We start from the raw sequence: 12,853 nt of genomic DNA, 5'->3' as shown, positions 1-12,853 counted from the left end.
GCACATGATTAGAAATATTTCTTATTTTAATTTTCTTTAGGATTCAAAAAAATGAAGTATACATTTAAAGCCAGTTACTTGCAGGTATTTTGAGCTAATGAAACTTTTTTTTAAATTTTAAGCAGAAATTCAACTGTATGTGTCCAGATTCCCACAGTAAGGCTTCTTGATGACGAGGAGATTCACCCTCTTTCCGTGAAATTTCCAAAAGGCAGAGTCATCCCAGGCTCTCACAGTGGAATTAATAATAAGCTCACTTGCCACCTCAGTTTCAAGTCATCTAAACCTGTGTCATTTTTTACCGATCTTCTTTTCTGTGATGACAGAAAAAACTGGTAAGATATCTAAATGTAGGTTATTTTGTATCTGACATTAAAGAAAAACATATTTATATTTTACACCATGGTAAAATGTTAAAAAGAGAGGGATCTAATATAATAACCTTAGACATAAAGATTATTGCTAAGTTCCAAATGTAAGTGTGCTCTCACAAAAAGCAGCATAATAGTGGCTACCAATTTATACTCTGGAGCTAGACTGTTTGGGGTCAAATCCAGGCTTTGTTAACATTACTTCTGAGACGCTCAGTTTCCTCATCTGTGAAATGGAGCTAATAGCAGAACCTGCCCCATCTGTCATCATGAAAAGTACAGCGAGTTAGTAATTATTGAGCAACTGGACAGGAAATAACCCAAAGGAAATGCTAAATAAGTGTCAACTGAAAGTGAGAAATATCAACATAATGATTTCCCTACAATATAGCTTTGTTACTCCGTCTTGCTCTGTCGCCCAGGCTGGAGTGCAGTGGCCGGATCTCAGCTCACTGCAAGCTCCGCCTCCCAGGTTTACGCCATTCTCCTGCCTCAGCCTCCCGAGTAGCTGGGACTACAGGCGCCCGCCACCTCGCCCGGCTAGTTTTTTTGTATATTTTAGTAGAGACGGGGTTTCACCGTGTTAGCCAGGATGGTCTCGATCTCCTGACCTCGTGATCCGCCCGTCCCGGCCTCCCAAAGTGCTGGGATTACAGGCTTGAGCCACTGCGCCTGGCCCCAGGAGATTTCAAATACACCTTGGTGAAATATTTCTGGATATCTTATCTTGTAGGACCAGAAGTAGCATTTTTACATCATATCCTGAAATAACTTGACTAACTAAATGGCAAGAGGTTGAAGTGTAGAGCTATAAAGTTTGTTTAAAAGGCTTATAATGAAAAGTAAAATTAGTGTCAGAGTATGTTCTTCATGTGCTCATTTATTAACATGTAGAGGCGTTGTTTGTATATTTGTAGTCAAAGGACTGATTCATGTGTTTGAAATTAGGAGAGGGACATCTCTCTTCTTAATACATAGAAATATCTTCTTAATACATCATATTTCACAAAACCCCATTTAATTCCTCAGCAGATTTGCGATAAATTAGGGCTATTGGAACTAATTTAAAAACTATGCAAATCATAGATGAGCAACAAAAGACTTTTCTGTACACCCAGATAAACAAGGCACTAAGACCGTAAGCATTCCCAAGAGCCTTAATACTGGCAAATCCTTTTACTGGTGACTGGTTAACTCCTTATCTGGTTTTCTATAGTGAATATGATCAGATCCTCTAACTCTTCTCTACTCTCCAATGCTGTCCTTGCCTTTCTCTCTTTAGGAGTCCCATTTCTGATCTCATTGAGATAAATGAGGTATTCCAGAAAGGAATTCCTCAAAAGCTTCCTTTTCACTTTAGAATTTCTATGAAATAAATTATATTCATTTATTATTGGTAATCTATTAGCATATGTTTTTTGTAGGCAAACCATGTGTGTACTCTGCCCAAGATTTAGGGAAAGACAGGGGGCAAATTCTTGATGGATGGCAGTGTGGTAGGTTTTTTGCCCTATGTTGAAGCCTTTTTTGCATCTGGTTTGTTCATATTGAAGCCCATGGCCCTTACTAAAAATATGACACTGATTTCTCGATTTTCTTGCTTTCTTTTACTTTGCAAGATACTTTCATAATGTGGCTTCTCTTGGGGGCTAACATGCTTGGCTTTTAATTTTGTTTTCTTTAGATTTTGTCACATTTGGATTGGCTCAACCAGCTGGAAATCTGTGAATAATAGCAGGAATAATTTCTGCTAATCTGTCTGCTTTCCCATCCACAATAATATGCTCGCAGCTCAGAGATTGTACACCCTACTTGCGTCCTACCCAAATTCTCCAAAAAGTCTGGGGATAGAAGTTTTATTCAATTGGTGCAAAAGCAATCGCAGTTTTTGCCATTATTTTCAATGTCAGAAAAACCGCAATTATTTTTGCACCGACCTAAATATATATCTATGTGAGAAACGGTGATGTGAACAAGGAGTACTATAAACAGTAAAATGGAGCATGAGGTATGGGGGCTAAAGCAACCCATATTTTAATGGCATTTTTGGTGTTATGGTTTGGTGAATTCTGGCAAGACAGCTGGGAGATGAAACTGAAAAGGCAGCAGGAACAGATTATGAAAGTCATCCATGCTCTGCTTTGGTATCCATGAGTGAGAAATAGGGTGAGAACCAGGAGAGTGTGATGTTATGGATATCAAGGCTTGAATAAATACAGGAGGCATGAGGTCTATAGCTATTAATTAATACAAGTCAGGTACTACTCATAGGCTAGATCTCATGGAATCCACACAGTAGTCCTGAGAAGTGGGTTTTTTTTTTTGGTTTTTTGTTTCTAGATTTTCATCTCTGTTTTACAGAAGAGGAATCTAAGGCTCATAGTGTGACGTAACTTGTCCAAACTCACTCAAACATTAAATGGGGGAGCCAAGAATGTAAACCATATTTTGGTTTCCAAAGATTTTCCATTTAGTCACCTTATTTTAAATACCATTTAGACTATAAATAATTATATAGAAATTTTTATAATAAGCATACGTTTTTAAGGGTTACACTACTATATGTCATATATAGATTTTCCAAAGAATAAGACATGTTTTCTTTCTTTCTTACTCTTCTGCATGTATTTCTCTCTCTCTCTCTCTCTCTCTCTCACCCACACACACACACACATTAGTGAAACTTCTATGTTCCCCATATAGTAATGATAGAATTACAGTCTACTCAATAAGTACTGAGACATTATTAATTTATTTTGCTCAATATATTAATTAATGAGGCAAGATCATGAATTGTCTCTATGGTTATAGCATAAAATCAAACAAATATGAAACGTGACTGTGTATTCAAAGAATGTAGTTGTTGTGGTTCCGATGACATCAGGAGCAATGGACCTGCACTTTTGTTCTTGGCCAGTGTTCAGAAGTGTCAGTGTCTCATACAGTTTGGCTGTGTCCCCACCTAAATTTCATCTTGAATTGTAGCTCTTATAATCCCCACGTGTCACGGGAGGGACCTAGTAGGAGGTAATTGAGTAATGGAGGTGAGTGGTCCTGTGCTGTTCTTGTGATAGTGAATAAGTCTCACGAGCCCTGATGGTTTTATAAAGGGAAGTTCCCCTGCATACTCTCTCTTGCCTGACACCATGTGATGTGCCTTTGCTTCTCCTTCACTTTCTGCCATGATTGTGAGGCCTCCCCAGCCATGTGGAACCGTGAGTCCATTCAACCTCTTTTTCTTCATAAATTGCTGCATCTTGGTATTTCTTCAGAGCAGTATGAAAATGAACTAATACAGTAAATTGGTACCACAGAGAGTGGGGCAGTGCTGTAAAGATAGCCAAAAATGTGGAAGCAACATTGGAACTGGGTAACAGGCAGAGGTTGGAACAGTTTGGAGGGCTCAGAAGGAGATAGAAAAATGTGTGAAAAGTTGGAACTTCCTAGAGGCTTGGAGGGCTCAGAAGACAGGAAGATGTAGGAAAGTTTGGAACTTTCTAGAGACTTGTTGAATAGCTTTGACCAAAATGCTAATTGTGATATGGACAACAAAGTTCAGGCTGAGGTGGTCTCAGATGGAGATAAGAAACTTGTTGAGGACTGGAGTAAAGGTCCCTCTTGCTATGCAAAGGGACTGGTGGGATTTTGCCCCTGCGCTAGAGATCTGTGAAACTTTAAACTTTAGAGAAGATTTAGAGTATCTGGCAGAAGAAATTTCTAAGTGGCTAAGTGTTCAAGAGGAAGCAGAGAATAAAAGTTTGAAAAATTTGCAGCCTGATAACGCAGTAGAAAAGAAAAACCCATTTTCCGGGGAGAAGTTCATGTCAGCAGCAGAAATTTGCATACCTAACAAGGAGCCAAATGCTGATCACCAAGACAATGGGGAAAATGTCTCCAGAGCATGTCAGAGATCTTCACAGCAGCCCCTCCCATCACAGACCTGGATGCCTAAGAGGGAAAAATGGTTTCCTGAGCCAGGTCCAGGGTCCCCCTGCTGTGTGCAACCTAGGGACGAGGTGCCCTGTGTCCCAGCTGCCCCAGCTGTGGCTAAAAAGGGTCAAGGTATAGCTCAGGCCATGGCTCCAGAGGGTGCAAGTCCCAAGCCTTGGCAGCTTCCATGTGGTTTTGAGCCTACAGGTGTGCAGAAGTCAGGAGTCGAGGTTTGGGAACCTCCCCCTAGATTTCAGAGGATCTATGGAATCACCTGGATGTCCAGGGATAAGTTTGCTGTAGGGTGGAGCCCTTATGGAGAACCTCTGCTAGGGCAGTGTGGAAGGGAAATGTGGGGTCAGAGCCCCCACACAGAGTCCCCTCTGGGGCACTGCCTAGGAGAGCTGTGAGAAGAGGCCCACCACCCTCCAGACCCCAGATCCATCATCCTCCAGCCCCCAAATCCACTGACAGCTTGCACCATGCACCTGGAAAAGTTGCAGATCCTCAATGCCAGCCTGTGAAAGCAGCCAGAAGGGGGGCTGTAACCTGCAGTGCCACAGAGGCGGAGCTGCCCAAGACCATGGGAACCTATCTCTTGCATCAATGTGACCTGGATGTGAGACATGGAGTTAAAGGAGATCATTTTGGAGCTTTAAGATTTGCCTGCCCTACTGGATTTTGGACTTGTATGAGGCCTGTAGCCCCTTTGTTTTGGCCAATATCTCCCGTTTGGAATGGCTGTATTTACCCAATACCTGTCCCCCATTATATCTAGGAAGTAATTGACTTGTTTCTGATTTTACAGGCTAAGAGGTGGAAGGGACTTGCCTTATATCAGATGAGACTTTGGACTGTGGAATTTTGAATTAATGCTGAAATGAGTGAAGACTTTGGGGGACTGTTGGGAAGGCATGATTGGTTTTAAAATGTGAGGACGTAAGATTTGGGAGGGGCCATGGGTGGAATGATGTGGTTTGGTTGTGTCCCTACCCAAATCTCATCTTAAATTGTACCTCCCATAATCCCCATATGTCATGGGAGGGACCCAGTCAGAGGTAATTGAATCATGGGAGTGAGTTTTTCCTTGCTGTTCTCATGATAGTTAATGAGTCTCACAGGATCTGATGGTTTTATAAAGGGCAGTTCTCCTGCACACACTCTCTTGCCTGCTGCCATGTGAGATGTGTTTTGCTTCTCCTTTGCCTTCCACCATGATGGTGAGGCCTCCCCAGCCATGTGGAACTGTGAGTCCATTAAACCTCTTTTTCTTTATACATTACCCAGCCTTGGGTATTTCTTCATACAGTATGAAAATGGACTAATACAGTGTCATTAACAGCAAAGCTGATACTGAAGTATCTGCTTTATGAATTTATTGGCATACAAACTCCTGGAAAGTACCTGATTTAGTTGTCCACTCAAAACCAATCAAATCAATTGTTTTCCTAATCATGGATGAGATATAGTATAGTAGAATGATTGACCTTTTCTTAAAAATAACTAACCACATTCTTGCTTAATTTTGCAAATTACCACATTTAAGGAACTAGATTATATATATCCTCTGCCTTTAAAACAGGCACAATAAAAATTTTGCACATAAAGATAAATTAATGCATTTATAAGTGTTTTAAATAATAAAATTATAATTCTTACATTTTTCATTCATGTTTTAATCACTACATTCAAACTTTAGAGATAAAACTCATAGACTTTGTTGCAAATGTACTTAACATTTTTCTGATGAGAAATGTATTTTTAAATAGGCAGGTCTGATGTTTAAAATTGAGAATATATAGCTGTTAATTATATTAGCTCTTTTCCTCTATTCAGTAGCATTTTATCAACCATGTTATGGGTTTATAAACACTTTTGCTACATAATAAAGCTTATTATACTTACTCTTATTGACAATCACTTAAATGGAAATTATACTACTTTTAGAAAGCATTCAATACAATTAAGAATTGAGGAATAATGAAGGTAATTCTAAGTATTGTTCTGCTCAGTGCGTAATTTGACATTTGTGTAGAGTGCACTTGGCACCTTTGGGTCCGTCGCTAGTACTTTAGAATGTATATTTTTAAAGTATAGTACTTTAAAATGTTAAAATGTATATTTTTCAGATACCTTCCTGTTGTTGAATGGATAGGAAACAGCATCACATAAAGGAGACTAGCAGAGAATGAATCAGATCCAGAGTCAAATCAGTTTGAAAGCACTTATGCACTCAAGTTGGCAATGCCACTTTAGGAACTGTTATGTAAATCAATACCTGCATTTTATGTGCCTTTTTGGAATATTCGATATTGGATATTTAAAATAAATATGTAGATATATTTGAATGTATATTTAACTTAAGGCTTGTAATAAGCAAGTAATGTGAGTCACGTACCTCTGAGGGATACTGCCAGGTAGCTACAGGCTACTTTTGAGGTACTCAAGGCTCTCTTTATGGAGTAGGAAGAATTACTAAGGATATATTCATCTTTTGGAGACTCCACTCTTAGTGCAAACCATTTACAATGATCCATCTCAAATTTTAGCATCGTGGCAACAAAAGGCAGGCAATGGGAAGTCTTAGTATCCATTTAATTGTTCATAACTGAAGTTAGTATTGTAATATTACCTCAAAACATTATTTGTCATGGTTTGGGAGCTGAGTTATGCATAATACCATACACTTGTCCACCTTCCTTAGTGTTGTATGTGTAGATAGAACAAGCAGTGAGGAAGGGAGTAGAGTTCACATGAGACCGCTCTGTGTTCTGATATAATCATCTGCTCTGTATTCTTTGTCCTAGCCCTGTGAAAAGCTGTTTGTAATGGCACCTTCATCTGACAAAGAGCATTATTTTCATGGTTAATCTGTTCAAACAAATCATATTCTCTATTACAAGGTAGAATGTTTCATTTATATTTAACAAAACATATAATACAGGTATGTCATAATAAACTATAAACATACGATGTTCATCATTTACTTGTAGCAACCTGGTGGAGTTTAAAATTTGCATAGAAATGCAAAAGCTGACAAACTGTTACGGTAATATTTACCACATCTTCCCAGATTATTAAAATTATAGTACTTTTAACACCAGGTAGCAGAATAAAAGAGTTAACCACAGATGTAGTTTTTCTAATATCCTTCTTTTTCTTTTCTCTAACCTCATCCTCTTTGGAATCTGTGAAGTTGGTTGGAGAACCTCTGCCTTCCTTAGAGATTTTTTACTTTAAAGGAAATTCCAATGTCCTGTCCTCTTTATCTCCCTTACTGGTTGTGAGCACCTTCCTGATTGCTGTTCTTCAGAGAACTCCTAGAAGGTAGATGCCCATGCAGTCTACTGCTACCTTAGGACCGCTTAGTACAGCCCTCTCCATCTCATCTTCCTCAGACCCACCGTGGCTACCCAGTTTCTCACCTACTTGTAAATATGAACTGATTGCTCAATAAATTACCGAGCCATTAGTTATCGATAAGTGTTGCTGTCTGTAATTTGGGCATTTCATATTAGATAGGTGATATTTAAATGTATGCTTTATGCTTACAAAGGGTGTTATTAGAAATCAAAATGCGTTTACTTTTCTTCAAGTTAAAAAGACTAATGTGTGCAATTAAATTAAATTTTTTTTCTGTTTAAAAATTTCTGTTCAACTTCAACTTTATTATTTCAATTCTTCATTTAAATATTTTATTAAATGTATTGAATTATTTTCTCTTAATGTCCTTAATTTTATGTAGTTTAATTATTTAAATTTATTTAACCTTTACCTGTATCCTGAACATTTTTAGTTTTTTCAACCGGATAGAAACCAATATAAAATATTCTTTTGTAATACTGTTTTCAGAATTTCAGCAGGCTTAAAATTCATCATTTTAATGCTTGAAAGTTATTTAAAGATGAATATTATTATAAAGAATATTAGAGAACTTATTCAAGCTCTTACTATTTTTTCTTTTTTTTTTAAATTTAACACCATGTAGACATGGTCAGTTTATTTATTTATTTATTTTCTTCAATTTTTATTTTTAAGTTCAGGGGTATATGTGCAGGATGTGCAGGTGTGTTACATAGATAAATGTGTGCCATGGTGGTTTGCTGCACAGATAAACTCATCACGTAAGTATTAAGCCCAGCATCCATTAGCTATTCCTGATGCTTTCCCTCCCCCTGCTCCCCACTGGCAGCCCCCAGTGTGCATTGTTCCCCAGCATGTGTCCATGTGTTCCCATCGTTCAGTTCCCACTTATAAGTGAGAATATGTGTTTGTTGTTTGGTTTTCTGTTCCTGCATTAGTTGCTAAGCATAACGGCTTCCAGCTCCATCCATGTCCCTGCAAAGGACATGATCTCCTTCCTTTTTATGGATGCATGGTATTCCATGGTGTATATGTAGGACATTTTCTTTATCCAGTCTATCCTTGATGGGCATTTGAGTTGATTCCATGTCTTTGCTATTGTGAATAGTGCTGCAGTGAACATACGTGTGCTTATGTCTTTATAATAGAATAATTTATATTCCTTTGGGTATATGCCCAGTAATGGGATTGCTGCATCAATGGTATTTCTGCTTCTAGAAATCACCACAATGGTTAAACTAATTTACATTTCCACCAACCGTGTAAACGTACTCCTTTTTCACCACACCCTCGCCAGCATCTGTTGTTTCTTGACTTTTTAATAATCGCCATTCTCACTGGTATGGTACACTGAGATGGTATCTCATTGTAGTTTTGATTTGCATTTCTCTAATGATCAGTGATGTCGAGCTTTTTTTTCATGTTTGTTGGCCGCATGAATGTCTTCTTTTGAGAAGTGTCTGTTTATGTCCTTTGCCCATTTTTTAATGGGGTTGTTTGTTTTTTTCTTGTAAATGTGTTTAAGTTCCTTATACACTCTGGATATTAGTACTTTGTCAGATGGACAGATTGCAAAATTTTTCTCCCATTCTGTAGGTTGTCTGCTCACTCTGATGATAGTTTCTTTTCAAGCTCTTACTTTCAAAATAAAAGTGTCATCTACTTGCATTATGGTGGTTCCTACTAGATGAAAACATAACTTTGAAAATCATAATGCATCCTCTTGGTAATTAGGTATCCTAACAATATGTATAAAAAATGAGTGATATGTGACATATACAACATGGGCTGACTAATGAATAAGAATTGGCTATGAGCAAAATTGAACCAAGAAGGACATTTCATATTTATAGTCGATAGAATTTCAAGTAATGCCTGAAGAAGCTGTGTTTTACCAAGGGCTTCACAGACTTACAAGGATATGAAATCCTCAAGTGGCTACTCAGTCTCTCCTCACTTAGGGAAGGCTGCTCAAATGGTGTGCTGACCAGCGTGTATCTCTCTGTCCTAAAACACACCAAAAGCACCAAGTGTGTGGGGTTAGCAAATATATATTTATATATAGCTTGCTATAATGGATGATCACAACAACTGTTAGATTTTTTATGATTTGGAAATTAGGATAAAAATGAGTTGATTAGTTTGAAATATGTGGAACTGAACTTTCCAGATGCCTTTTCATGTTAGTACTTGGTGCTTAGCTATGTGGAATGCTATCAGCTACCTGCCCCCTTTTGTCAGGTCCTATAGGATCTTTCTCAGCTGAAGAGTGCCACCTGGACTAAGGTGACACCCCACGAGGCAAGTCTGCATCTTTTATCTGATTAAGGCATGTTTAGAGGACTACACATTTCAGCCTGATACCAGAAACTTTGAAAGGCAATCCAGAGCTCCCAGCCTCGTTGACCAAGTCATCATTGGGCTTGCATAGCTGTTCTAATTCATTCTGTTCTTCATTTGGTTCCATCTCCATTTCTTACATGTGTTACTCCCTAATAATCCTCTCAAACTCCAAACTGTCTGCTTCTAGAAAACTCAACCTGTGACAATTAGGTATTGAATATGATATGTGTAGGATCCTCACTGATGTCTAAAGTAGGTTTTTTTTCCAGTAGCTCAAATGTATCACAGATGAGGATGTCAATTTCTCCATCCATACATACACTCATGTTGCAGTCTTTTTTACATGCTGTATGCTTATCTTTGCATTTAAGGGGCTAGACAGATTGAGTAAGATATTTATGTGCAAGATAATTATGACAAAGGGTAGAAGTAAAGAGACCAATGAATAAGCTATTCCAGGTTGATGCTGTACACATGTGCAGAATTAGGGTGGTGGTTGTTAGAATGAAAATAAAACTATGAATGGGAAATAAGAAGTGATTTTGATGGAATAAATATTAGGACATGGTGATTGATAGCAAGTCAAACATCAACAACCCTGTGAAATAAGAGAAAATAAAAAGCATATATGCATGTCAATTTTGTGTTACACCTTCACAAATCAATCTTCATAGCTTACTCTGTTTTGTGTAATTGAATATTTATTAACTTTTATTTGTTAAAAAATACCCTATATTCTACTAAAAATATAGACCTTGCAGTGATTGGTAAAACTGCCAACCTTCTAAGTCAATTTATTGAAATGGGCATGCAAATTCATTATGTTTTATAATTTTTTTAACGCCTCTCTTTCCTCCCATCATCACCCTCTGTTATTCTCTTGGCAACATTTTTCCTCAGGCTTTTACAATTTAAACATTTTGTTTCCCAATTACTAAATCTGGAAGCAAATGTTAGCCCCATAATCTTAATAATATTCTATGTAATTGTGAAAGTCAGTCTCCAACAGCACCAACCTAAGTGTTTGTAGCCAGAACATGGATGTTTATGATCTTTTCCAGTAGTTTGCTGGGCATGGCACTTTCCTATTACTAGTGGATAAGTCTACATAAAGAAGCATCAGTGGCAGGAAGTGGGATTTAATTCTTCCATGCTGAAATGCAAATAGTATTTCAGAATTCTCCTTTAAGGCCTGAAGTGATATCTGACTTCCATGAACGTTAAATGATTTTTATTTCAGTCTTTCATAAACTAATGAAATATTAGCATGGTTTATTTTATACTGCATTCAAACTGAAGACCTGTGATTTCATTCTTTTCAATTCCTGCATGCTTTTGCAAGCTCAAACCATTTGCTAGCCACTCTACGTGAAAATACTTACATTTTATTACCTGTTTTTTGTGAAAACATATCACCAAACATTACTATAAATTCAGATAAACTCTAAAGTAAAATGTAATTGTATTACCTCTTAGAGTATATAATGACATATGTAAAGTCATATTAAAAGATGTGTTAAAAATTATTTATCAAACTTACTGTTTTGCAGGTATGCCCTCAGCTGCTTTGTAAGAGTCTGCAGCCTAGAAATTGGGAACCATTTTCATAGATTACAGAAACAGTTTTATCATTCCGAGTCTGTTACTAATAATGCAGAGTTATATTTTGGATGGATTTTATTGACATCTCAGTTGAAAGGAACAATGCAACACAATATGTGAACTTTATTTTTATTAAGTTCACACGTCTTTCTATTATTGCCCTTGTATCCAGTGGGGACATTATAAAAGAGATCATCTAACACTGGAATATTCAATGAGATAAGAGAGTATTATATTGTAGTTCCTAATTGATTTCTTTTGCCCTTCCCTTTTGAACCATTTTCTTATTGCCTGGAGTCCCCAGCTGAGGCAGTCACCCATATGCAATCATATTCCCTTTGAAAGTGATGTCAGATCGTCACCTAACTTCCTAATTTCCTATGCTCATTTCATCAAGTCTTAGTTGATCTCTAATAGCTGAGCCCTTGCTTAAATGTTAATACCTAATCTTCAAGCTACTAATTTGTAATCAACAAATATTCTTTTGGATTGTACTGCTCTAACTAATGAGAATACATATTTCATGGTAGGATTTCAGACCATTGGCCAGACAGTTGGGAAAATAATTTTAACAAGTATTTCCATCAGAGGAAGTTTCACCATTACACAGAGTTGATGTCCTTCAACTTTTATGGCCAGTTCTGACCTTGTTTTTGTGTTACTCTTTGTTTATAAAAAATCAGAATGGAGCCATTTTAAAGTATGACTATTTGTTTTTTATTATGTTTATTATTTATGTGTGTATATATGTGTATATATATCATAATAAAAATATGTATATATCATAATATATGCATATATGTATATCATAATAAAAATATATGTATATATCATAATAAACATATATAACATATATCATAACAAATATATGTATAATAATATATATACACACACGTACACACATATATATGTATATATATCCTGAAATCTCCTAAGAGATATAAGGAAAAGAGCCTGTAAAAAGCATGGTTTGGATAGGTCATTCCTGTCTTATAAAGTCAATAAAATACACTATAGTATTCTTGGAACGAAAATGAAAATGATCTTACTGTTTTATGTGAGTTCGTATCATCATGTCGGAGTTTTAGTGTTTGGTTCCATCAGGCTGCAAATATTAACCAGTATAGTGTATGTAATAGCTAGTGCTTATGCTCTAAGTTCTGTGAGATTAACCTTCAAGTATATAAGCATGCAAACAGCAGAACAACTAATGATTAGAAATAATTTTTCTTTGTAAAGCATTG

General features: G+C 36.9%; 1 protein-coding gene across 3 annotated transcripts in view; it reads left to right on the top strand.

Annotated features, from left to right (window-relative positions):
* LOC105499042 (cilia and flagella associated protein 47) overlaps window positions 1–12,853 on the top strand; it is a 469,827-nt gene that overhangs the window by 136,122 nt on the left and 320,852 nt on the right. For all 3 annotated transcript variants that reach the window (XM_011771441.2, XM_011771442.2, XM_011771440.2), the window contains exon 26: window positions 126–335. In XM_011771441.2, coding sequence (XP_011769743.2) covers window positions 126–335 — 210 coding nt within the window. The remainder of the gene's footprint in view (window positions 1–125; window positions 336–12,853) is intronic.

This window comes from Macaca nemestrina, chromosome X, assembly GCF_043159975.1.
Source record: "Macaca nemestrina isolate mMacNem1 chromosome X, mMacNem.hap1, whole genome shotgun sequence".
NCBI lineage: Eukaryota > Metazoa > Chordata > Mammalia > Primates > Cercopithecidae > Macaca > Macaca nemestrina.
Note: the sequence above shows the minus strand (reverse complement) of the source record. Positions and strands in the feature narration are given on the sequence as shown.